The sequence below is a fragment of the Argentina anserina genome, chromosome 7 (assembly GCF_933775445.1).
Source record: "Argentina anserina chromosome 7, drPotAnse1.1, whole genome shotgun sequence".
NCBI classification, from domain to species: Eukaryota; Viridiplantae; Streptophyta; class Magnoliopsida; order Rosales; family Rosaceae; genus Argentina; species Argentina anserina.
Window position 1 is genome coordinate 20,232,963 of NC_065878.1, and position 26,853 is coordinate 20,259,815.

At 37.7% G+C, this 26,853-nt stretch overlaps 4 protein-coding genes and 1 long non-coding RNA gene across 7 annotated transcripts; 4 read left to right on the forward strand and 1 right to left on the reverse strand.

Annotated features, from left to right (window-relative positions):
- The first annotated feature begins 2,929 nt into the window (after positions 1–2,929).
- LOC126803401 (U-box domain-containing protein 1-like) lies at positions 2,930–5,218 on the forward strand. Its single transcript, XM_050531209.1, has one exon. It carries the CDS (start codon positions 3,044–3,046, stop codon positions 5,120–5,122), a length of 2,079 nt encoding a protein of 692 aa, XP_050387166.1. The 5' UTR covers positions 2,930–3,043; the 3' UTR covers positions 5,123–5,218.
- Positions 5,219–5,438: 220 nt separating this feature from the next.
- On the reverse strand, positions 5,439–11,409 carry LOC126803400 (UTP--glucose-1-phosphate uridylyltransferase 3, chloroplastic). Of its 2 annotated transcripts, XM_050531207.1 has the most exons (17): positions 10,555–11,409; positions 10,280–10,460; positions 10,060–10,209; positions 9,782–9,943; positions 9,499–9,671; positions 9,345–9,411; positions 9,065–9,231; positions 8,315–8,473; positions 7,998–8,089; positions 7,810–7,904; positions 7,612–7,689; positions 7,358–7,453; positions 7,063–7,137; positions 6,898–6,989; positions 6,636–6,798; positions 6,144–6,204; positions 5,439–5,770 (listed from the first exon to the last, which is right to left on the reverse strand). In XM_050531207.1, exons 1-17 carry the CDS (start codon positions 11,256–11,258, stop codon positions 5,658–5,660), a joined length of 2,628 nt encoding a protein of 875 aa, XP_050387164.1. In that variant the 5' UTR covers positions 11,259–11,409; the 3' UTR covers positions 5,439–5,657. The 2 variants fall into 2 exon arrangements, with proteins under 2 accessions (XP_050387164.1, XP_050387165.1); XM_050531208.1 differs by lacking the exons at positions 5,439–5,770; positions 6,144–6,204; positions 6,636–6,798; positions 6,898–6,989 and having other exon boundaries at positions 7,063–7,183.
- Positions 11,410–12,087: 678 nt separating this feature from the next.
- On the forward strand, positions 12,088–19,167 carry LOC126803760 (GDSL esterase/lipase At2g40250-like). Its single transcript, XM_050531502.1, is given in 11 exon segments — positions 12,088–12,187; positions 12,190–12,233; positions 12,236–12,368; positions 12,371–12,450; positions 12,452–12,479; positions 18,155–18,177; positions 18,179–18,242; positions 18,245–18,270; positions 18,273–18,401; positions 18,652–18,865; positions 18,977–19,167. Coding segments are annotated over 11 exon segments (1,032 nt in total).
- A 2,885-nt stretch (positions 19,168–22,052) lies between these two features.
- Positions 22,053–23,202, forward strand: LOC126803407 (uncharacterized). Of its 2 annotated transcripts, none has more exons than XR_007673120.1 (3): positions 22,053–22,660; positions 22,743–22,823; positions 22,999–23,202. It is a non-coding gene; the product is annotated as an uncharacterized LOC126803407 (long non-coding RNA). The 2 variants fall into 2 exon arrangements; XR_007673121.1 differs by having other exon boundaries at positions 22,763–22,823.
- Positions 23,203–24,370: 1,168 nt separating this feature from the next.
- LOC126803406 (uncharacterized) lies at positions 24,371–26,738 on the forward strand. The gene is made up of 6 exons (XM_050531214.1): positions 24,371–24,442; positions 24,629–24,676; positions 24,901–24,970; positions 25,073–25,163; positions 25,251–25,543; positions 26,177–26,738. Exons 2-5 carry the CDS (start codon positions 24,629–24,631, stop codon positions 25,438–25,440), a joined length of 399 nt encoding a protein of 132 aa, XP_050387171.1. The 5' UTR covers positions 24,371–24,442; the 3' UTR covers positions 25,441–25,543; positions 26,177–26,738.
- The last annotated feature ends 115 nt before the right edge of the window (positions 26,739–26,853 follow it).

Genomic DNA, 26,853 nt, shown 5'->3' on the forward strand with positions numbered 1-26,853 from the left:
GTGTGAGTTCATAACAAATTGAAGTAGTATTTATAGGCAATTTTTTGGGAGAATTTTGAAATTTTGGGGATTTTTTTACAATTTTTTGGGTTTATTTCCGTTATGATCAAATAGTAGCCGTTGCCAATTAATTCTGACCGTTGGATCGAAATTTCTGATTCAAAATGGAAGGCCCAGATCAATTGGACCGTTGGCCAATCTGCTTGACACGTGGCAGCCATTCATTGGCTCGTTTTTTTTTTTGCGCACGCGCCTAACATAAAAAAAATTCGCCCGTGCCTGACGTCACCCACGGGTGGTGGGCTCCGCCAGGCGATCGAGTAAACGCCGGAGCAAAATTTGCTCGAGCGATCGGACGAGCACCGCGGCTGGGTTGACTGGGCGAGCAGCTCGCCTCCTCCTGCTCGCCGGTGCGAGCCTCCCCTTCTCCTGCTCGAGCTCCTCCGGCTGGTCCCTCCTCCTGCTCGAGCACGCCGGCAAAATTGCTCGCCGCTGCGGATGCTCTTATGTACTTCTTCTAGGATTGAAAGCTATGAAAGGACGACCCGATAAACACAATCAAACAATGTTATTCACGAAGTCACTCTCATCTTCGTCCCACTGTCTTAGTTTTAGTGATCTATGAGATTTTCAAGGATATTAGACTTGGCTGCTCTGAAGTTTGGAAGTGAAAGAAACAAATGACGGTTGAGATGGATTTAAAAATGTCTAATACTCTGCTAAAGAATAGAATAGGGCAATCGATCAGATACGCTTGCTACTTAGAGGTAAACCTTATATGGCCAAAGAAATGGAGTGTTGGAAAAATGGTTGGAAAAACCATTTAAAACCAAATTTTAATTGATTAATTAAATTAAGTTAAACTTATAATTAATCAAAGATGAACATAGATTTGAGTTCTCCATAATGAGGGCTACAAGATCATATGTTTCTTTGTGTAATTTGGTTTGTGGGTGAATAAGAAATTGTCACTCAAAGATGACTACTTAGAATGAGGAAAAAGTATTTGTCCCACATTGGAAAAGAGAAGTGTTGAAAAGACTTTATATAGAATCCATTGTGTATGGATTGTAAAGTATGTAAGTCCCTTTATACCCTCTCGCGCACGCGCACCTGCGGACACGAATGCAACACCGAATTGAGGGTCGGAACGCAGATTTTTTTTGCATTTCCGAAAATTCGGTTTTGACTGTTCAAATTCTCTTGACTGTTCAAATTCTTCTTTTGTAACAACTGAGTTATTGTGTATTATGGAGAATTATAACAGAATTGAAATCAATATTTGTAACATATGTAACTCATATATGTTATGATTTTTTGATTTCTGTAACAGCCATCTTATTAATTGCTGATTGCAAATCCTCACAGTATAAATAGCCACCATCATTTCATTGTAAGATCATCCCATTCGAAACACATTTCTCTCCCACTATCAAAGTTCTTAGTTCTTCTCTGGTGATAGATAGAGGTACCTTTCGAGTTCGTTGAAGGTTCTAGTTAGTAGTGCAACTTTCTAGAATTGTTTAGTCGTTATATCCTGGGAGACAATCGCCAAGCATCCTTGCACCGGTAGAGGATGCGTAAACGTCTTAAGGACAGTGTGGTATTACACACGTCTCGACTAGTTCTTCCATCACAAATCGTTCGGTATTTTTGTTGAATTTCTTTTCGTGTTCTTCATTTCTGATTTATAATTATTTATAATTCAACTTATTAAATTATGTATGCAATATATCATTGATTTTTATAACATGGAGTAGAGGAAGTAGATAAAACGAGAAGATGATATATTAATCAACAAATACATTCACTTTTGGGTGATTCAGAAATCTTATAGCATTAATCTTTGTAAGATAACCTTTGACTAATGAATCTAAGGATTTTTTTTCTTAAATTTTCTACTCGTCTCCGATCCAAAAATTTGGATGAGTAATTAAGAAGGGATATAAATTCCAGAATCTCCTATGTGATGGACTAATCACTGATGTAGACATGATCACTCTAATTGACCATGACTTACAAGCATCTTATATTTTTATGTAATGCAGTTAGAGTAAAACTGTAAAAGAATGGAGAAAAGGAATCGTTTTTTTAATATACTAAGCAACACACTGGAATGGTAACAGTCCGTAACACCAAAAGGATTCGACAACTAAGCTATATCTATTTACATCGACCTATCTCTTGTGTATAGTGTCTCACACACACGTCATTCTTCTACCATTTTTTCATTCCCAACTTGATCATGTGTAAGTCTCTTCTTTTCTTTTCATTGTTTTTTGGTCTTATTTCAATGGCAAGTTTCCAATTTTGATTATGATTACTTGATTAGTATATGAGGGACTCTTGTCTTTATTAGGTGTATTTGACATGCTATATAGAACATTATATATGAATTTGTAAAATAGAATGAAAATGGTTTCATGAACAATATATAAAATGCCGTTCGTTTTGATGCTTCCTCTTTAGGATGTAGGCTTTAATTTGTAATATGTTTTCTTTTATTATCGAAAAAAAAACAATATATAAAAATACCACCCAAGGTTCAAAACTTCCTAATAAGATTGTAACAAAAAAAAAACTTCCTAATAAGAGTCCATATAAGGACAATTAAGGTTATTTTATGTTTTCGAACCACAAATGAACATAAGAAGTAGGTCACCAGGTACTAGTTCAACATTTTCAATCCAAGTTTTGTAATATAAAAAATGGCGGGTAACATAGCGAACCGAAATGGCCAGAAGTTGCGCCAAGTGGCAGCAACCCATGAATTCCTAACTTCCTCACTTCTCTATCTTTTGTGTTGTCTCTAATGTCAACTAATCCAAACATAAACAGCCGAGAGTCCAGGCAATTAGATTACCATTTTGATCCATTTCTCTCTTTCCCCATTATTTCTATAGTCAAATTGGACACAAAACCTTGTTCTTGTTCATGAAGTTTGAAAATCCTAGCTTAATTAACAAGAACTTACAAGAGGTTTTAGTAACTAAATCTAACAGAAACATCCCCCAACTTCGAGAACTATAGAGGAGTTTAAACCATGGATGTGGCTCTAATTCCTCCCATGTTGGTTTCTTCAGGCTTTTTGCCAACTGGTTCTTTCTTAGAGTCATTGATTCACATATGCAATGAGATCTGTTCCATGGAAAACCTTCCTTTTCTTCAGATCAGGAACATCTCCACAATGATAAGGAGAGTCAAGCTTCTTTGTTCGTTGTTCGAAGAGATTCAAGAAACTAACGGCCCTCTCCCTCCATCTTCGATCCTGTGCCTCACAGAGCTCTTCTCCGTGATTCGAAGAATCAAGCCTTTGATTCAAGAGTGTAAGGACTGCAGCTTCTTGTGGGGACTCATGCAGATAGAGCCGGTTTCGAATCAGTTCTATGTGTTGGTGAAGGAGTTGGGGAGAGCACTTGATATTTTGCCAGTGAGTTTGCTCAATATAACGGCAGATATTAGAGAGCAGATTGAGCTTCTTCACCGGCAAGCGAAAAGGGCAGAGTTGTATATTGACCTTAAAGAAGTGAAGAGAAGAGAAGAGCTTTTGGTATTGATGGGGAGCAACAATGAGAAGAACAAGAAGAACAAAGGGTTTGTAGAATTGGGCAAAGTGAAGGATATATTGAGCAGCATTGGTTTGAGAAGCTCACTGGATTATGAGGAAGAGATCTTAAAGCTAGAGGCAGAAGCTCAAAATCAAGCAGGGAGTGGTGGATTAATTGTGGTATGCAATATAAACAACCTCATTTCCCTTGTTTCATATTGCAAATCCATGGTTTGTGTCGATGATGATTTCGAAACAACCAACAAGGAGGGCTTCAAGCTGTTAGATTCTGCACCCTCAAATAAATGTTATGATCATTCTTCATCTTCTCAATCCATAATTGCCAACATCCCAGATGAGTTTCGATGCCCGATTTCACTAGACTTGATGAGAGATCCTGTGATAGTAGAGTCAGGGCATACATATGATCGAAATTCCATTGCTCAGTGGATCAATTCAGGACACCAAACATGCCCCAAAAGTGGACAGAAGCTTATTCACATGGCCCTTATACCTAATTATGCACTGAAGAGTCTACTGCATCAATGGTGTGAGGAAAACAACGTTCCAGAAGTTGGATCATCACCATCATCTTCTTCAGATTTGGATAAGAGCAACAGCAAAAGAGATTCGTGTGAAAATGCTGTGGATCACATTTCTGTTGTAAAAGCTGCAGTAGATGCTGTGAAGTTAACAGCTGAGTTTCTGGTGGGAAAACTAGCAACAGGTTCACCAGATATCCAAAGACAAGCAGCATACGAGCTTCGGTTACTTGCCAAAACAGGCATGGATAACAGAAGAATAATAGCAGAGGCAGGAGCTATTCCTTTTCTAGTGACATTGCTTAGTTCACAAGAACCAAGAATTCAGGAAAATGCTGTCACTGCGCTACTCAACCTTTCCATCTTCAACAACAACAAGATTTTGATAATGGCTGCAGGAGCGCTTGATAACATAATCGATGTGTTGGAATCAGGGAACACAATGGAAGCTAGAGAGAATGCAGCAGCAGCAATTTTCAGCTTGTCCATAATTGATGACTGCAAGGTGACAATTGGAAAAAGACCACGAGCCATTCCAGCATTGGTGAGGCTTTTGAAAGAAGGAACTCCGGCTGGTAAAAAGGACGCAGCCATTGCTCTCTTCAACCTTGCAATCTACACTACGAACAAGGTCAGTGTGGTGGTTGCCGGGGTGGTTCCTCTGCTGATTGATCTGTTGATGGATGACAAGGCGGGGATAACAGATGATGCCTTGGCAGTTCTTGCTCAACTTTTGGGATGCTCTGAAGGATTGGAGGAGATTGGGAAGAGTAGGATTCTAGTGCCGATTCTCATTGATCTTCTGAGATTTGGTTCTCCAAAAGGGAAGGAAAATTCAATAACTCTTTTGTTGGGGTTATGCAAAGATGGAGGAGAGGAGGTTGCAAGACGTCTATTGATGAACCCCCGGAGTATCCCTTCTCTTCAAAGCTTGGTTGCTGATGGATCCTTGAAAGCTCGAAGAAAAGCCGATGCACTGCTTAGATTATTGAACAGATGCTGTTTTCAGTCTCAGAATCAGATGACAGTATGAGATTATGTTTGTTGCAATGTTGCATACAAAATAATATGTATATTTCTGAAGATTAAGCACACAGGTGAAACTGCCTTGTTCATTTATCACTGCAAATTGATCACATATTGTAGTTTGTTTCCAGAATAATATTCATTCTTGCTTGTTGATTTGCTTAAATATTATCACAATTCCATTGGTTAATGAGATGAATTCGAGACCTCTTGGAGGCCATACCAGCGATCATGTCTTGAGAAAATGAAGAAAGAATTGAATATATTTCATCATTTCAACTCTTCATATTACGTCAGTTCCTTGTGATCCCCCTTCCTCGACAATAATACAAGAGTATCACGAGCTGCGAGACAGATCCTAAAGGTACAATGACCACTCTATATGACATAAAGTACATAAAAAAGAAACTAACCTAGTTATGTATGGTTTAACGTACATAGTTAAACCTAACCTGAATGGTGCATACTACATGAGGGTGAGTTACATATCCATCTGTGAACCACGATTCACCAATGGAAAGATTGACTTGTATGTATAAGATTTACAGCTCTACCAATTCCAACTGAATATGTGTGCCCTTGATTCCGTACTTCCAATACCAGCTTCCACTGTCCATCATATACTCAGCGATAGGATCTAATCCAATCGCCAAACCTGGATAATCCGTGAAATGAAGATGGATTAGTTGATGATTGTATTGCAGATATCTATGCAAGTCATTTTAAAATGACTTTTACGTCTGTGTGAGATACAAAGGGGAACCCATTCCTAGCATTTATCATCTGAGGCTTGATTCTGTCACCGTGGACCTATATGTGCTTCAAGAAATTTTTCTACTTGTTTTCATGAAAATACTTACGTTACCTGTCTTCCTTAAGGAAAAAAGTTCTGAATCTTTTCATTTTACCATCATTTATTTATGTTCTTTATTATTAACTTTACAAATTACAACCTAAGAAAGCCTAGAATATGTTCTTGGCAGGCAAACTGAGCAACAATGCTATCATAGACTCTAAAGTCCACAAACCTGAATCTCCTGGCGTAATCTTCATTTTGTAGCCATTTGGAACTTCATATATATGATTTCCCTGCATCAATTGATAAGAACAAAAATAAGTTTTTCTTAGCTTTTTTTGTATAAATTAAATTCATAATTAGCTTGAAATTACAGATAGATTAACTGGAAAGTTGAACTCCTCACAATTGAAAATGAAACCTCCAAATTAGACTTAAATGTTGAAAAACGTGTTACGTCAGATACTTAAAAGCTCAAACTGTTATAAATTCTTATTGTTCTCGTCAAAAGTATTGAATTCAATAGAGTCAAATTAATTGGATCTGGATAAGGTATCATGCCCCCTGGCACTCTTTAAATTTTTTATTGTTGATCAACAAGATGCTTTTGACTGAATTCCAAACATTCGGAATATATCGAGATCCAATTTATTAAAGAACAATAATTTCAGAAGAATTTGCTTTTCCTCCATGCTTATCTAAAGTGATAGATTTTCAAACTAACCTTTAAGACAACATCAGTTGCCTCAAACTCGGCATTTCCATGCAGTACGACCTTACATGCTTCATTCCGCTGCACGACATGCTTCCAATAGACATTGTCTTTAAAATTCCAGTCAATTCCCTCATTCCATACTCTTACATTCTGTAATTTACATCTTCCACACCTATGGGATGAATATATTAATATGACAAATTTAACCGTAAAATTGATCCATCATTTCTGAAGACCTTGAATTGTAGAATCGAAAGCGACAAACTTCTACCTGTGACCATATTGCAAAATGGGTTCACCATCTTCATCAACACTACTTGAGCCCAAAACATTTTCAGCCTCTATGATCAGGCTTCCATCAAGCTGGATATGGGAAAGACATTAGTAAGGAGACAACACCTTTGTATTTCTCAATGATCTTTCTAAAAGTTCAAACCTGAACATTACTCCACAGGAACTCTGTGACCTCTACTTGTAACTCTGAGCCTTTGCATATTGAGCCTCCAGAGAACTGTCAAGTGAACATAACTTGCTGCTTAGCCATTCATTCTTCAATGCTTCAATGAAGAAATACAAAATCTAGAAAAAATAAAATGAGCCAACAATGTATCCTCAGGTGCTATCTGAGATTGCAGACTTATGACGGAACCAAATGCACACATGGCACATTACCAAAGACAAGGAGAAACAGAATTTGAACTGGTGAATCTGTTGGATTCTAATCGACACACCTTTTGTCTGGTGACCTCCCAAAGTGGGCCAAGAGCAGGGTGCAGAAGTATAAGAAATGGTGGTCCCGAATTTAGATACTTCTCATTACTTTCAACCTGCAGCGTAGGATGAAGTAAAATACCACAATTGAATATCAAAAGGAAACTTCATCAAGAACTATGAATTTTTGTTCAGCTATACTAAGTGATAACATTAGCTCGCAGAAACTGGAAGCAATTTTAACTAAAATACTGCAAATATAAAGATGATATACCTTGGGAAGTTCAATATCACACTCAGACAGAAGATCATGAGCATTTCTTAAGATATCCAACAGCGAACCATCCGGAGTCTACATACGAATTTAACATAAAGATATTAACGTGAGAGAAAAGTACCCCGGAACCGTGTCGCAACTGAAAGGGTCCAGTTCAATTTATACTCTCAGGATACAAAGAGCAGTATCACATACTTGGTGTAAAGATTTGTCTGTATGCCTTCTTTTCCTTTTAGCAGATGATGTAACCCGTCTTCGTTTATTAAAAACAATAAAGGTATCAAGCTTATCTGCAAACAGTAATAGCAAATAATAAGCATCAAACTTAACAGGGATAAGTAGTCATCATAAAAAGCAATTTGAAGAGATAAAATTAATAATACCTAAAACGCCTTTATAATCTCTAGAAGGACATGTATTAAGAAAGTTGTCCGCAATATTTTGCATTGTGCATTCAAGCCTGCCACCAGGAACACTACAATACAAGGAAACTTATTATGAGCCAGGTTAACATTATTTTATGTTTTATTCATTGAGCATATTATGCACTTATTCACGCGTTACAAAGAATTCATCAAAATGACTAATGCAGGATTGCAGGTAGAAGGAGTCTACTGAAGTTTATCTTTGCAGGAAGTCAAGTATTATCCAGACATAATAGCCACTTGTGAAAATAGCAATTAAAGGTTTTAAAAAGTACCTGTGTGGATTTCCAAAATTGTCAACAAATGAAATTGCCTTTTTAACATTTAACACCATGCCAGGTAAGCTGTCTGTATTCTTCCTTGAACCCACCAACTCTGCAGAAGTTAAGTCTACATACATAATATTCGTATTGGCAGGGAACTCTGCCTGCAAACTTGAACACATAAAGCATGGTTAATGTTGGATTCTATAACTAGAATTTCCAATTACTGAGTGATAGTCATGGTGAAAGAAATGGATGGCCAAAGAATAACAAAAAAAAAAGTATATAACACGTTGAGAAAAAACATATTGGTCCTTTAAGCTAGAAATTCTAAGGTTATGTGATTTGCAATAAAGGTCTAGATTCATGGCCCAACTGATCAATTGAGAACTAAGAAACAGTACTGAACATTTGACTCTGCCCCATTCTAAATATATAGAACTTATCAAGTCAAACATCATGTATCAGCACCAAGTTTTGCATTTTGTGACCTATTGTATCCACATCAAGCACAATTTCAGAATTACAGGGAGCATCACTATTCTTGATTATTAAAGGCCATATGAAATTTGTTGGAAAAAACAAGACAACAGTGCTTCACTGAAAAACAACATTGGATATTGTAAGGTAAAAAAATCATACATAGACTAAGTTGACATGCTACTACAACGGTCTTGAGCAAATTTCAAGGATAAAAGATATCCAATCACACCATATACTAAAAGTTATATTACAAAATTTTGATGAGAGATAACTACATACCTATTACGAGAATGACGTCCATCTGCTATCCCAAATTTATCAAACTCTGTGTATTCAATGCAAGACAAGCCATATGACCACCTTTCATCCAACAATTTCTTCTCCATTAGAACATTAATTCCTTCTGTAGCTCCTGAGTTCCTCTTACAGGAAGCAAACCCCAGTTTCTGTTACATGCAAAGGTTGAAGTGAAAAAAATTACAAAGAAGAAGAAAATTCTAAGTCCACATGGAGCTACCAGTTACCATAACATCAAATGAACACCATAGCAAATTGGTACCTTTCCATGGTGTAAACCAATCCCTGCTAGTGCCAACAGAGTCAAATCTGTAGCAGCGACAACATTGCTGGAGATTCATCGTCAGTATGTAAATCAAGAGTGAAGAGTGCTGAAATTTATTTGTCCATATTTTCTAAATGAAGACACGGCTTACCTAACTTGTCGTACAGTTGCACCTTTTCGTCCATGATCATAAAACCATTGAAAAATGCCTTTATCATATGCAAGTTTCCATATCACACCATGACCACCAGGCTTGCAAATGGGAGCAAAAGGTTTCTTGATTATCCACTGCCCATCCTCAGCACTTACAGCTGGAACAAGTGGCTACACATTCACAAGAATATATTCATTTCCAAAACCAAATAAATAATTCAATTGTACATGAGCAAAACAGAAAAGATCTCTATAGGTTTCCACATTATTACGGTTTATACCTGCTCGAAAAATTGGAATCTTGATCGACCTCTCTTAAACCATTCAAGTTTTTCACAAAGAGAAGTTATGTGTTCATGGTTGTTCTTTGCAGCACTTGTCATGATTGCAACAGGAGTGATGCACTGCTTCCCAAAAATCTTGAAGTATAAAAACTCTCTAGCCTTTCAATCAATACTCAGACGTAAGATGCATGTAAAATCATCATCTACATAAAAACTTCTACGCTAGCTTATTCTCCTTGTCAAGTTTCTAGTCTTGACAGACAGTGATTCTATACCTGAAGATCCCTAATAAGACCTTCCAACAATGTCCGCCCACAATAAGGAAGCATTGCAGCCGGGAGACATTCACCTGTATCAGGATCAACCAAACCAAGCCTGTCCGCTGAGCCTCCCAAAGGATAAATTTCACCTAGGCCTGGCAAACCCTAAAATGGAAAGCACCATTTAGTTCAACACCCTTTATATCGAAAAAAAAACAACAACATTGACACAAACCTGAATTCCCCATAGAGCAGCTTGTGCTGCATATTCTGCATTTTCCGAAAGATCAAGTCCACTAGGAGCATGAATTTCCAAAAATTGGCAGTCCATCTGCTCTTGTACGTTGCTAGGCCAATTCGTAGCCTGCATTTCAGCTTTCGATTGCGCTAGAAGCTCCATTACTGTTATCTGATATCTGCATTTATGCAATATATGCTGATGAAATATTTTCCGTATAAAAGAAAAATGTAGACTACATTGAATTCGAAACAACAAAATAATGGACTGACCCGATCACTCCTCCAATGCAGTTATAGAATTGCTCAACTTCTCCCAAATTCTTCAGTAGCTTCTTCAAGTCCTCAAGATCTTCGTCATCCAAAGCAAACCGAATCTTCTTCTTCTTCTTCCCCAAACCGTCACCATTCACATCCAATTTCTCAATCAATTCGGCAATGGAATAAAACGCAGCCTTCACCGAGCTCCTTGCCGACTCCTCCACCTGGCTCTCGCCGCCGACGAAATCATACCCCCAGCCGAGCACGTGCTCCTGGCCGGCGGCTACGAGGCATTTAAACAAGAACAGCTCGCTCGGACTCAAATCCAGCGAGGCCAAAACGGCGGAGAAGACTCGGTTGTCGCCGGAATCGAAGAATCTCTTCACTCTGGAATCTCCGTCGATCACTCTGGTTTTGGCGCGTAGCGAATTAGCGCCGGCGAGGCGGGAGCGGAGAGACTTGAGTCGCGAGAGCTCGCGGTGGAACTCGAATTCGGGCGCCGGCGGCGCGTACTCTACCGGAACGGTTGTGACGCGCGTGACGCATGAAGAAGAAGAGGAAGAAGAAGCGGAATAAGTAGGGAGGAGGGGCGGTGGCTTGGTGAGGCGGAGAGAGGAGAGAGAGTGGAAGGGAGAGGGGGGAGGCGGAGGAGGTTTGAAGGTGAAGAGCAAGTGAGAGGTGTCGCGGTTGAGAATAGTAGGAGCAGAGCGCGCCATTGTTTACATCAACAGAGGTCAGTTTGGGGATTTGAAATGTAAAGCAAGTCGAGTGTGTTGTGTTGGTTAGAAATTGAAGAAGAGGAAGAAGGAAAAGGGAGGGAAGGATAAGAGAGGAGGGAGATACTGAAGCATATACTGGGGATTTCAGTTGGGTCGTCCCAAACTGTAGGACCAACGTGGGAAGTGTGTCTCATAATTTCTGGCTCTTAATTGGATATCCAGGGATTTTTGATCCTCTATGCCGACTTTCTTTTTGTTTTTTTGTTTAATTTTCGTTGACGGAGGACTCCAAGAATCCAGGTCACGTGTCACTGGATTTCCTTTTCAACCGTGTGTAACACACCAGGCTTTGAAATATCCCCAATATTTCTATCTATCTGATTTAATTTCTAAAATCTCATTTTTGGGCACACGATTGATCATTATATGAATTATGAAACGGTGTTCACTTAGGCAGAGTGCAAGGTGCGTAGGAATTCTTCTAAGAGAACATACGTACATAGGAATTAAACCACTATTAATTGATTTTTTTAATGGAACTATTAATTGATTTCATCTAAAGGGAATGGGATCAAAGTTGGTAAACCGTGAACCTGTTACAACAATATTCTATGCTTGATTAAGTTCCTAGCACAATGCGAATGGCATGGCTCCAAATACGTTATTCAAAGTCGGACGGCAATGGATATCTTTTTTGATATGCAAGCTGGTTCATGATTAGATGTGGAAGTCCTTTGTACAACTAACGTTTACAGTATCATTTGGATGACGATGAATATTGGTGCATTCCAGATTAGATGATATGTTGGTTATTGTTCACACCCTGATGTTTACACTAGTCTTCTGTTTGGCCACCTTGATAATCCTACCACCATCTCCGACGACCTGCAGTGCCTCCTCCTCCTCTCCATCTGTTTCTGCTCTCTTTGCTTTGGCGATTCCACGGTGGATTTCGGCATGAACAACGGCCTCCGCTCGCCTTTGATAAATGCAACCATCCCCCTTACGGCAAAGACCTGCCGGGGCACGTCCCTACTGGAAGGTACTCCAATGGAAAGATTGGAACTGACTTTATGGCCTCAGACTTGGGACTCAAGGACCTCTTGCCGCTTACCTCGACCCGAGACTGACCGAGCCTGATTTGCTCACCAGGGTCAGCTTCGCTTCGGGAGCTTGCGGGCTAGATGACCTACCTGACCTTGGAGTTGAGCCATACAAGTCTATGATAACATTGCTATCATAATACTAAACCCTAGATACCTACACATATCAAAATATGAAGAACTGGAAATTAGAGAGAGGAAGAAGATGAACATGGAGATAACTCTTTCTTAACAACCACACAATAATTCGCAAAAATCTTAAACATATATTACAACACTAGCTATTTATACCACTAGCTATTATTACCACTGAAAATATCTTCCTTTCTTTTCTAAACATTCAGCATAGTGCCACCTCAGCCATAGACAAGTCGACAGCTGTATCACACTGAGACCAAGCTCAATCATCTCTGATGATTACCATTATCATCACTCCCCTTCAATCTCACCAAGGGTGATCAAGTTGAGATTGTTGCATGATTTCGAAAAACATGACTGTGTAATCCCTTAGTAAAAATGTATGCAGTTTGATTTTCAGTGGGAACATATTCAAGAAGTAGGTCATTAGCAAGGTGTTTGATTCTGGAATGAAACACGTAATTGGTACTAAGAGCAAGAGCAGAAAGGCCGTCACATTTCAACAAAGGAGGAGCTGGAACTCTTATCTTCAGATCACATAATATTTGTCTTAACCAAGAAATTTTTGTAGCAGTATTAGCAAGAGCCTTGTATTCAGCTTCTTGAAACTGAACCTTGCTTCTTAGACTGCCAAGAGACAAGACAATTACCGAGAAAGACAACAAAACCAGTAGTTGACCTTCTCTGGTTTACTTCACCAAACCAGTCTGCATCACTATAAGCTGTTATGTAGGGATTATTTTCACCAAACTTATAAAACAAACCCTTGTGCATTGTTTTATGAAGATACCTTAAAATTCTCTTTACTGAAGCATAATGTACATCAGTTGGAGCATACATGAATTGACACACAGTGTTCACAGCATATGCAATGTCTGGTCTAGTAAAAGTTAAGTATTGTAAAGCTCCAACAATGCTTCTATAAAGAGAAGGATTTGGGAGAGGAGTACCTTCAGTTTTTAAAAGATGAACATGAGGTAAACAAAGAGAATTGCATCCTGCACATGTATCCATTCCTGCTCTAGAGATGAGATCTTTGGCATACTTGTCTTGAGATAAAAATAGACTTTTCTTGTGATATTGCACAGTAACTCCAAGAAAGTAATACAAAGCACCCATATCCTTCATGTCAAAAACTGAACTGAGTTCCAAAATGACCTCATTTATACCCTGTTTTTCTGAGCCTGTCATGACTATATCATCCACATATAAAAGCAATATAATGACACCTTGATCTGAATGTCTAATGAACATGCTAGGGTCAGAATGAGTGAAGTTAAATTCCAGCCCTGGAAGGAAGTTAGTGAACTTCTCATGTCATGCTCTAGGAGCTTGTTTCAACATATACAATGACTTCCTTAACAAGCAAACATAATCTGAGTGCACAGAGTCAACAAATCCTTGAGGCTAATGCATGTAGATTTCTTCTTTCAAATCACCATGAAGGAAGACATTTTTCACATCTAGTTGCCTAAGATCCCATTTGAACATTGCAGCAATAGAGAGAACTAGTCTAACAATACTATGTCTGACCACTGGACTAAATGTTTCATCATAATCTAATCTCTTCTCTTGACTGTAATCTTGTGCAACTAAACGAGCTTTGTACCTTGAAACAGTACCATCTGAGTTCTTTTTCACTTTATAAATCCATTTACTTCCAACAATATTTTTACCTGTAGGCAAAGGTACCAACTGCCAAGTACCTTGGTTTTTAGAAACATCAATTTCTTCTTTCATTGCCTCATCTCATTCCTTTACTCTAGTAGCAGCTTTAAAAGACTTAGGTTCAACATGATTAGCAATGTCCAAAACAGCTGAAAAACCATAAAAATGGTAATTCCTCAATAATATTTAGATGAGTAATGCTAAAGAAAACAAAAAATAAGTAAAAGTCTTCTTTTTAACTATGCCATTCTTTGCTCGTGTCAGCATTGAGTGATTGTTAACAACCTCAATGTTAACAAACCCCTCATTTTCCCTAATATTATCAAACACTGCATCATTGTCTGCATTCACATTTTCACTATTATTTGCAGGATTGTGATTACCTTCCCTTCCATCAGGATAACCAGTTTCACTTACATGAGTATCTGCTTCTTCACCTTGACCAATGTTAACATTGTCAACATTACTAATACTGATTTATGAGCTACTAACTCTACTAGGACTAGTACCACTATCATCCCCATCAACCAAACCATGAAAAGGTTGTGAAGGTTGAGGCACTACTGCTTGCACCTGAGCACGAGTAAGAACAGTCCATATAAGCTTAGAGGAAGAAACATGAGTCTGAGGTGTAGGAGGAGAACACAGAAGATGATATGGAAACACTGATTCATCATGAACAACATGTCTACACATCCACAGTTTGTTATTCTCAATGCTATAGCAAAATGGCCCTTTATAACTAAGAGCATATCCCAAGAACACACACCTGGCAGTTCTAGTATCAAGCTTGTCGGAAGAGTAAGGTCTGAGATAAGGGTAACAAGAACTACCAAATACCTTAAGATGTTTAATCTCTGGAACCTTACCAAACAACTTGAAAAATGGAGACTGTTGATCAAGAACTTGACAAGTCATTCTATTGATAAGATAAGCACTATGTGCTACATCATGGAACCAAAAGGGCTTAGGTAATTTGGCAGCAGCCATTAGAGTAATGCATGTCTCCACAAGATGCCTATTCTTCCTCTCAGCAATACCATTTTGCTGAGGAGTATATAAACATTTTATATAGTGCAATATACCCTTATTGTTTAGAAAATTAGAGAACACTTTACTGTTGTACTCTCCTCCTCCATCAGTTTGTAAGATTTGAATAGAGAGATGAAATTGTGTTAACACAAATTGATAGAACTTGACAAATGTAGAAAAAGTATATAATTTATTAATGAGAGGAAAGATCCAAACAAATCTTGTACAATCATATATGAAAGTCACATAGTACTTGTAACCTTCAATAGACAAATATGGGGCTTGTCCCCAAATATCCGAATGGATCTTGTGAAAATGAACTGCTGATCTAGACGTAGATTCAGAAAATAGAAGCCTATGCATTTTACCAAACAAGCATGACACACAAACAGAATGGGAATCACCTACTTTATCTTGTATAGCAGAAAGAGACAACATCTTAGCAACAACATTTGCAGAAAGATGACTTAATCTTTGATGCCACAAGGAAGACTTCACTGTTGCACCAACAAAAGCCTTGCCACTTGACTCATCAATTTTAGGAGACTTGAACAGAAACAATCCATCTTCATTACTCTTTCCTTGAAACAAAGTAGCCCTTGTTGACTGGTCCTGCACACAGATATCCACATCATCCATAACTATATAACAGTGATTGTCCCTGCACAATTTGTTAAAAGAGAGCAGATTGACTGCTAGACTTGGAACATGAAGAACATTATTCAGTTGAAATGTATGTGCAACTGTAGTAATAGAGGAAGAAGCAATATGTTTGACATTTAAACCTTCTCCATTCCCAATAGTAATTGAGGTGTTAGACTAAAAAGGTTTAGCAATGTAGAGATTCCTGATATCAGCAGTCATATGGTGAGTACCACCACTATCTCCAATCCAAACATCACTACTAGTTGAAGGAAGAACATTTGCACCAGCAGTCATTGTAGTTAGACTTGCAGGAGATTTAGCACCTTGGAAAGCATAGTTGCTCCTGTTTCCACAATCAAGAGTAGCATGTCCTTTTGTTCCGCGGATTTGACACATCACCATTTCTGTACCATAAGTTGAGCCATTTCTCTTAGTTGAACAATTGACTGCAGTATGGCCCCTTTTGTTACATAGTTGACACACAACTGCAGAACCAAAGTTGTTTTTGTATCCACTGTTGTAGTTTGGTTTATAGTCAGGAGAATCTAGATTATTCCAACACTTCATGGCAATGTGGCCATCTCTGTCACAAAAAGAGCACTTGGAATTCTTGTAGCATTTTGAAGCAACATGACCAGTTCTTTCACAAATTTGGCACTCTGCACCTGCATTGCCTTTTGCATTCCATGCTTCTTTTCCTTTCCTATTGTTGTAGCTGCTACTTCCTTTGAAATTGTTTCCTCTTGCAGCCATAGCAGTCATGGTCAGAGGAGAGTTAAACTGAGTTTCAACGTCTCTCTCTGTAGCTAAAAGCTGAGACCTAAAATCTCTCATAGAAAATTGGACTATCTCTAGCTCGAATGATTGCCTTAATAGTTGAATACTCTTCTGATAACCCATTCAAAGCCACAATGATAATGTCTTCATCACACATAGTGACTCTAACAGAGTTCAACTGATCCCTTGCATGCTTGATACATAAGAGATATTTATCAACACTCTCAACACCCTTCTTAATGGTTTGTAGATTAGTCTTGAGCTGCATGATGTTAGCCCTAGATACAGTAGAGAATTTTTCTTGCAAAGCAGTCCAAGCTTCATGAGAAGAATTAGTGCGAACAATGATATCCATAGTTTATTCTTCCAGAGAAGCCATAATCAGGCTTACAAGAGCTTTATCACAAGCCCTCCACAGTCTATATTCCTCTGAGACATTACTAGTGATCACACCATCATCTGAAACAATGTACCTTGATGGACACTTGTTTGTACCACCAAGGAAGGAGAACAATTCATTTCCTCCTACTATAGTTCATTCCAAAGCAGACATGACTTGAAAACTCCATTTCACAAAGTTATTTTCTCCCAACTTAACAATAACCATACTTAGAAGACTAGTGATATTCCATTGAGATGTCATCTTGATCATAAATTGACTGTATAGATCACAGAGACAAGAATTAACACTTAACACCAAAAGATATGAGTACTTGATTCTGGAAACGTGACTTGAAGAACCAACTCACAATTGCACAATCTCACAATTCCACACAATACTGAAAATACTTCCGCTTTCTACTTCTACTTTCTACTTTCTACTTTCCACTTCTACTTTCCACTTCTACTTTCCACTTCTACCTCTACCTCTACGATTTACAAAACTCTCAGCCAGATCTAATTCCTTCATAAAATCAGACTAAAACTTCAAGAACCTCACAGATTGGAACCTCAATCTCATAGTCAACGCAAAATTGTACAGTCAACATAAACAAAGAACATGAAATCTAGGCCAAAACAACTTCAAACATACCAATTCAAGAAGCGAGCTATGAATTTAGCATCAAGAATCAAAACCACAGCTTCGATCACATAGAAGAAGCAATGATGACGAAATCTAGGGTTTCAGAGATAACTAGCAGAAGCAAATAAAAAAAATGAACAAGAACCTTTACAAAACTCATTACCAGTCTCAGGTTCAAGAGCCGAAGCTACCATGATAACATTGCTATCATAATACTAAACCCTAGATATCTACACCGATCAAAATATGAAGAACTGGAAATTAGAGAGAGGAAGAAGATGAACCTGGAGATAATTCTTTCTTAACAACCACACAATAATTCACAAAAATCTTAAACAGATATTACAACACTAGCAATTTATACCACTAGCTATTATTACCACTGAAAATATCTTCCTTTCTTTTCTAAACATTCAGCATAGTGCCACCTCAGCCACAGACAAGTCGACAGCTGTATCACACTGAGACCAAGCTCAATCATCTCTGATGATTACCATCATCAACAGTCTATAGCATGGGGGATCAGTTGGGAGTATTTTGATGAAGCCCTAGGGATGACTAAGAGAAATGTTGGGGAGAATAATGGTAGCCAGATTGTGAAAATGCACTGTTTGTGATTAGTGTTGGCCTGTTGGGACGAATGACTTGATACTGAACGTGTATGAGTTTCCTCTAACCCAGAGGAAAACTCAGTTTACGTCTACAGATCAGTACTCTGATTTTCTGCTCCAGAAACTTGGGTCCTTCATTCAGGTCAATGATTTTTCTATCCCATTAGGGCATATATATCCCCCTAAATTTTGTTAATACATTTCGTTTAGTGTTCCAATTCATTAGTCCTCAATTACTGATGCCTAGCTTGTAACACAACTAAGTTTAGTGCTTGTACTTTGTACGGTAATTAACTCTTGATCTACATGCCAGGATTTAGTCACTACATATGAGACTAACAAATTGAAAATAATAGTCGTTTTTGTGTTTGGGGTGGTATATATTCATGCAGGCTCTGCACAGTAGGGGAGCACGGCGGTTTGCGGTGGCGGGTTTTCCACCGATCGGATGCCTACAACAGACGTTTGGCATAGACTCTCAGACCTACAACTCCAAGCTTCAAGCCCTTCTCTCGAGTTTGCAAACCACACTCCCTAATTCAAGGCTAGACTATTTTGACATCTACAACCCCATGATGGACATGTTGAACAACCCAAATAAATATGGTATTACACATAATACTTTGAAACAAAAACTGCATCATTGTAGCTATGAAGTCTTTTTATCTAGGTTTCATTATTAATTTTGGTAAATATTTATATCAACTATATGTGTAGGGTTTGTGCAAGTAAGTGAAGGATGCTGCGGAACTGGGCTGCTTGAGTTGGGGCCTCTCTGCACACAGCTTTCGCGGACGTGCCCGGACGTGACGAAGTATCTTTTCTGGGATACAGTTCATCCTACTGAAGTAGGATTTTCTGTTATTGAAGACTATAATAAGAAGACTATATCGCAGTACCTTGATTAGTTTAGATCAATCTTAAGCTTTTTTCTCCATCTCGTTTGAAACTTTGAAATAAACATATATAGGTCATGTATTAGTGTATTTGACATTTGAGTGCTAGGAATATACTTGTCTGATATGTAATTCTTGCAAGTTTCGAATCAGGTGCAATTCTAGTGAGGGAAATGATTGAACGTAACTGACTCAACTGTAACGTAGTAGATTTAGTTCAATTAAATTAATCATAACATTTTGTTGAAATAGTTGTAATACCCCGAAAATTCATATTTAATTTCTAATGAGTTACCTGATATTATTAAGTTGGTCATTGTCCAATTTTATTTCACGAGGATGAAAATGAAAGGGTTCGAAAGATTAATTGTTCGGGAACATTCAATTTGACAAGTCTAAGAGTTGACTTTTGACTAATTGAGTTTCTTATAAAACTTCTTACATGAAAGTCGTAGAACTTGTCCATACGAATTCGTAGACACGCGACACGCATAAATCGGAGTTCGTATGAAGAAGTTACGAATCAAAAGGTATTTGGACATTTTTAGAAAATAGTATAAATACGGGAATAAAAGAGAAAAAATGGGAGAAAAATCAGGAAATTGGATCGGTACTGTTCACATTTCTTTCTGCTGTTCGTAGTGAGGATTGAGTGAATTTTACATTTCCTTTGGTTATGTATTATTCAATTCAACTGAGTCATGTTGTTGACTCAGTTTTGATACACTGTCATGATAAGATAATTTCAATATATTTGAGATTGTTTTAGAGTTTTCATGGCTTCGAATTCAAGTTTTTATCATTCGAATTTCGGGACTGTGACAATAGTTGTAAATGGTTGTATGGTATACTTACCCATAGTCCCATACCATACACGACCCTAATTTTTGTTTTAATCTAGCTGCTCGTTTGAGCCAACTCCACCAACTTAAGCAAATAAGTATTGTAATTACTAGTTTATTTGTTCATTTCAATCTTGGAAGAGGATGGCCGAAACTTGATTCAACATATCGATGAGATTCATGTTTATTTAAGTTATAGTAGTTAATATGTATTAGTCACAAAAAGAGATAAATCCAGGATGGTGCAATTTTTTTAATTTCGAATCTTTTTGATATAACTGTTTTCCTTATGTCTTTAGAAAAACCAACTTTTTAACAGATAAAATTGCGTCACACTATAAACTCGCTAACGTGACGGTGTTTGCGTCTTTGAGATTCTTTAGGTTTTTTCTAAATTGCAAAGGAGGTGCGCAGCGATGAATAATGCTGAGAAAAAAAAAAGGAAAAAAAAGGCAACTTAATCGTAAAAAAAAATATATAAAAAGAGGTGAAAACTTAAATTTCTAAAAATTGAGGCCTTATTTTTTTTTATCTTATTTACTATTTTATTCGCTTATAAAACACACCCTCATCTTCTTTTATCTTATTTACTATTTTATTTGCTTTGTAAAACACAGCCTTCTCTTTTTTTAACTCATAGCCTCACACACACTCCCTCCCCTACTCTTCCTCACATTCCCGGCTAGCTCTCCTTCCACGGTCTGAAGCTCCGGCGAATCGTCAAAGATGTCCGAACTGGTCCGCATCTCTCTCTTCTCTCCATCTTCGCTTATAGCTAGTTTACCTTCTTCTCTTTTACTGCTTACTTAATTAGTTTCTTCACTACCTGCTAATCAAACTCATCGTATTCCACAGACTACTAGTACTCTTTAGCTTTAAACCTTTTAACGGCCTCAGGATTCTGGCTTCCTCTGTGGTTGAATCGACTAGCTAGCTAAGAGGACTAGTTAGGTTTTAAGGAGCACAACATTTACCTGTAAATAAAAATGAAATTACTCTTAATCACTCTCTGATAACTCCTAATTTTGATTGATTATTATTTTTTCTAAACAGATGGAGGATCTTCACCGCTCCAAGAAACTGAAGGTGGCTCTACGCATTCTTTAATTTTAATTAAAAAATTATTGTGCTCCGTGATTGATTAATAGCATGTTGAACTTGAATAATGCTCTAATTTTGAGAGGAAAATTTTAGGTTAAGGAAATGGAAAAGTGAATTTTGGTAATGTTTCTTCTGTATTTTGAGTTGGAAATTGTGCATTGTGCATAAGAACACACGGCGTTGCTGATCATGAGGTTTCTTGTGTTATCAGGTGGACAAGGTCTCCGAGTTTACTGATAATCAAGAGGAGAAGTTGCTGAACTTGCTATCTGGTGTGTATTTCTTCACCTCAGAAATTTGTTTTGTTGTGCTATGATGTGACAAAGGCTCGATCACATCTAGTCCTTCTTTGTATACTAACTTTGTTTGTCATTGGCTATTGCTATTGCAGATGCAGAGAAGCTGGCGCAAGAGTTGAGTGCACCGAATGAGAACTTGGAATCGCTTATCAATGGCTTAAGAAATGAAGTGGGTTCTGTCAGGTATGTACTTCTAAGTATACAATTAGATTGAAACCAGCCAAGTTTTGTTGTAATAAAATTAAATATAGCAAGATAGTGTGCTCCTAAATATTATTTGGTACATTGATTGCAGGGTTTTCAGGAATGAACATTCTGCGGATATCAGAAGCTTCTGATGGAGAAGGAGCAGATGGCAGAAGACTTCAGGCTGTGTCTGGAACTACTTGAAAGGTTCTGCTTATAAGCTTATGTGCCAACTTCTACTATGGTATTTAATTTTAAGTTTCACTGACATTCAAAAGTTGTACTTTTATGTAGCTCAAACAAGTCTTTTGATACATTATGTCAATTGCAGGTCAATCGAAGAAGAACAATGTACTGACTTTCAGAGGTCGAAAACACAAACTAATACAATTGAGTTTATTTCCAGCTAGTCAACTTTTAACCTATACTGCAGACTGTTATAATATCTCTACATTGATTGCAGGCCCTCCTTTAATGAAAAATGCCTCGCATCCATTAAGTTTCTGTTGGATGAGAAGCACGCGGCAGCGGAGTCTTTGAAACTTGAAAAGGAGAGGACGCGATCCCAGGCTAATGAACTGGCTTCTCTTAGGCATGTAACTCGAAGTTCAATTCTAGCAGGTCATCTTTTGCTGTAGTATATAAAATAGGCTCTTATACGTATTTACATCGATTGCAGATCTGCCTAAAATGAAAAATTCACCAAGTTCCAGAAGCTTATAAGGGAAGAGAAGGAGAAGCAGAGAACTTAAAACTCCTTCTGGAAATTGAAAAGGAAAAGGCAGAGAAGTTGATTCTATTCTTGGAAATTGAAAAGGAGAGAACACAAGCTGATGAACTGGCTTCTATTAGGCATGCAGCTCTATAAGTTCAGTCTCAGTTGGTCAACTTCTATTCTAGCATACACATCAGGCTCTTAAAATATCTTTTCTCCGTTTGCAGATCCACCTTTGAAGCAACTTGCATTCAGTACCAGAACCTTCTGATGGATTAAAGGCAGAAGGTTGAGGAATTAATGCGACTATTGAAAATCGAAAAGGAAATAATGCTATCACAAGCTAATGAATTGGCTTCAAGGTATACGACTCTTGGAGCCACTTAAATTTCAGTTGGTGTGCTTTTCATGTATCGTAAACTGCATGCTATAACCCCTGTGCAGCTGTGCTGCTGTAATTGCAGGTCTTCCCAAGATGAAGAGTACACTGAATTTAAGAGACTTTTGAGGGAATAAGACAGGAAAGTAAGTCAGCATCTATTAAATTGTACTGTGTCTAGTAATTAATATAGTCCATGTACATGTTTTAGCACCGAGCAGCATATTACCACTGTGGAACATTTTTTTAAGATCTTCTGTAGTTTACTTAACTCAAGCTTCATCCATCTCATAATACTCTTTTTTGTTTATGAAATTTTAGAGACACTATTGAAGGATGTTACTAACAGATAACTGTGTACGCTTGATGGTGGTCAAGTCCCAGGAGACATTCAAAAGAACAAGAAAGAAGATAAAGATGTAACCGTGGCAGATGTGATTAGGAGGCATGTCATGAGCTATATTCCAAGAGACTAAGAAGTTTGGTTTGATTGAACTCTTAAGATTTTACTTTGCGTATCTGATATCTGTGTTAAAATCTGAGACTTTTACTTAGTTGGTGGTTTAATCAATCGGCCTTGTCATTGTTGGTGTTTAATGGACACAGTTTTCACTTTTCAGGGTTTCAATATGATGTATTTAGTCTGTGTATTTGAGTCAACTGCTGCAAAATTTCAGTACAAAGTTTTGCTCTAGCAGCAACTGCACACACAGGCGTCCATTTTTCTTGCAGGAGAATAATTCGAATTTGTGCTTTAATATAAGATTTTCGATGAGAGTTACCAGTAGCATATAGGTGATATGGCTATTGGCGAAAGATTTGTCAGTACTCATACTACTTAATCCTAACTTTATAAAGTTGTTATCTGCCATAATTTGTAGAATGTGTGTTGATTCCCGGGACACTACACCTCGAACTAATTTCCAATTAATGATATTCAGATTGTAACAATATGAGTATATAGTAGAAGAGCAGTAGCTTAATGATCTAGTCATAACCAGTATAGAAGAGTAACACACCACAAAAAGACGTACTCAAATACATGAGCAGTCTTATTGTAACTTCGAGGAACAAAGTATCAACTACAATACTTGAGAAAACCCTCAAAAGGCTCCACTTCGTTAACTAGGCCTTCCTTCTTTTTTTTGGTTAGAAACTAGGCCTTCTTTTTTTTGGTTAGAAACTAGGCCTTCCTTAACACAATGGTTTTCAAGAGATTAAGATTTAAGACTAAGAAAGTAGATGACTTTTTTGGGCATCCCCTTCAATCTCCAAAGTCCAAACTAGTGCCACCAGCTTGCTAACGAATTAGGACATTTAGAAGAGCATAGTTTTGAACATGACTCATGCTATTGAGACATTTAGTAAACATAGAATAATTCAATCTATATCCTATGCATTACGATGTATAGTAACTTGTATGTAATTTGTAAATAAGAGGTTTAAAGTTTGACTCATGAACATTAAGTTGTGACATGTGAGAATAAGAAAAATAATTTAAGAGGTTCCTGATCAATCTCACTAAATTCACAAAACAAAGAAAAATATCAAGTATATTGAATATATCAAATTCAGACACCATATTTTCTCGTCTTTAAAATTTAAAAAAATCGATAAAAATGAAAATATCAGCCTAAATCGTAGTCTATTAAAACTAGTATTTTATCTTCTTTTTGTCTCACTCTCTCCCTCTCTCCTTTTCCAATTCTCGGTCTGAAGCCCACCGGAAACTGAGACACGTCGGCGGTCTCTGATCGCATCACCGGTAAGCGCCTCTGAATTCTTCTGCATTTTGCTCTCTTAGTCTCCATTTTCGTTCACTTCCCGCAAATCCATGTTGATCGTCTTCCATAATTCACAATCCAGTAGCACTGTTAGGGTTTGTGATCTCATTTCTAGCTCGACAGGTCTAGCTGTTGCTATTCTCTATTTGAACGTTTCTTGATCGCAGATGGAGGATTTCAATGTAGAATTGCTTTACAAGTTCAGGCAATTAAAGGTGCACTTTACTCTTTGGCATTTTCATTTTAGATTCTTGTGCTCCTTTTGTACTTGACTGCATTTTGAACTTTAATAATGCTGTGATATTCAAAAGGACGATTCGAGGTTAAGGAAGACCGAAAATGCATATTAATCTTTGGTTTCTGTATGCATTGCATTAGATTTTTTCTTCTTGGAATTTGAATTTGTAACCTTTTTTTGTTTGTTATGATGCTATGACAGACAGAAAAGTTCTCGGAGCAGGATCGAGTTATGGAAGATCAGGAAAATAAGTTTAAGAAATATGTTTCGGGTAATGTACTTTAGGATTTGCATTGCTGAGGTTTTAGTTCAAGTTCAATTTTAGGATCAATGTGACAAGGGGTGATCGAAATCTGATGCTTCTGTTTTGCAGTGTCGGAAGAGGTCAGCGATTATCTGCATTCGTCAATTTGGGAGTTGAAAACACAAGTCAACGACTTAAGAAGAGAACTGGTTTCTCTTAGGCATGCAATTCTGTTATATGTACCGTTGAATTTTGATTAGTCAAATCTGTGGAGAGTCGCCTAACAGATATGTTGCATTTGTTGCAGGGCCACAAAAGATGACCAGACTACAGAATACCAGAAGCAGTTATTGGAAGAGGCGCATAATGTGGAGGTCTTAAAGCTGCGTTTGAAGATCGAAAAGGAGAGGACCCAAGCACATGCTAATGACTTGGTTTCTCTTATGCAAGAAACTCTTAACTCCACTGGAATTCCAATTGTTCAAACATTCTTGTAGCTAAAAAATTGGCTGTTGAAGCATGTTTACCTTGATTTCAGGGCTGCAAAGGATGAGGAAATCTTGGAGTACCAGAAGCTTTTGATGGAAGAGAAGCAGAAGAGTAAGTCAAAACTGATCTGTTTGAGCATTTTAATGCACATTAACTGATATAGTCCATGTGAAATTGTAAGTGGAACTTTCATTTCTTGGCATCCTCTTAGGGGGAGTCTCAGGGGAGTTTTATTCACATGAGTCACGGCGTGTTAATTTTGGTGAAACCTGGATGTTCATTCTGATAGGTACTATATTACCGTATTCTTTTAGGTTGAAGAATCTCACAGATAGATTCTTTTATTCCTTTTGTCTAAATGATTAGCTAAACAGATTGCTTGTGCTCGTACTCTTGTTAGGAGTTCAGGATATCTGAGCTATCGCCAACCTACATTCTAAGAACTGGCCTATCTACATGCGATTTTCTCATGCAAGATTAGAGTACGGACAGTAGGTAGATTTTCTTATGAATCTACATCCAGAAATTATATCTCAAGTCCAAAGTAGCTCAGCTGATAGTGTTGATTGTTGTCAGAGCTCTAGTGTACGTAGTAAAATCACATCGTGTGAAGAAACAACTATTCGTGCTAAATGTATTCAACAATGCTGACAATCTGTTTCACACTGGACCATATAAGATTCATATAGATTACTTAACTTAAGTTTCCTCATTTATCTGATTAATTGGTTCAACTTTTGGCAGACAAAGAACTTTCTGATGAAATAGAGAGACTTAAGAAGCTGCAAGAGGAGCTTATTTCAAGCAGATTGAAGAATACAAAAGACGCACAACTGTGTGTTACTACTGCTGGTGGTCATGTCTCACGAGAAACAACCAAACACAAAAAGAAGACAGGGGGGACAATGATGATTAACCTTTGAGCTTAAGTATCGGTAGAGATGATTAGGATGTACATCGTGAACCAACTCCGCAACATTTGGATCGTTCGTTGGAGCCAACATTATGCTTTTATTTTGCACAGTTGAGACCTTTGGTAAAACTACGAAGTAGGAACCATTACCTGGGCGACGTCACAGTGGTATGTCTGACGCTTTTGGCCATGTCAGCATGCCAGCTCACTAATGGTTGCTTAGCTGTCAGCTTGATATTTGCCAGGTTGAGCTGTTAGGATTACAATTCGTTTATGTAGCTATAAGCCTTGGAAGTAAAAACCTCCCCTATGTTGTTCATCTTAACGACTCCACTAATCAAATATCAGTAAGAGTCTCTCTCGGTGAATTCATCTTTAGATTTGAGATTTAGATGTTCATGTTCTCGACTCTCTGGTCAGAATCCTTACAATTTTATCATTTGATACTCTATTTCGATCGATTTTGTAATAGTTATCTTCTGTGTTTTGATTTCCAAGGTCTAAAACG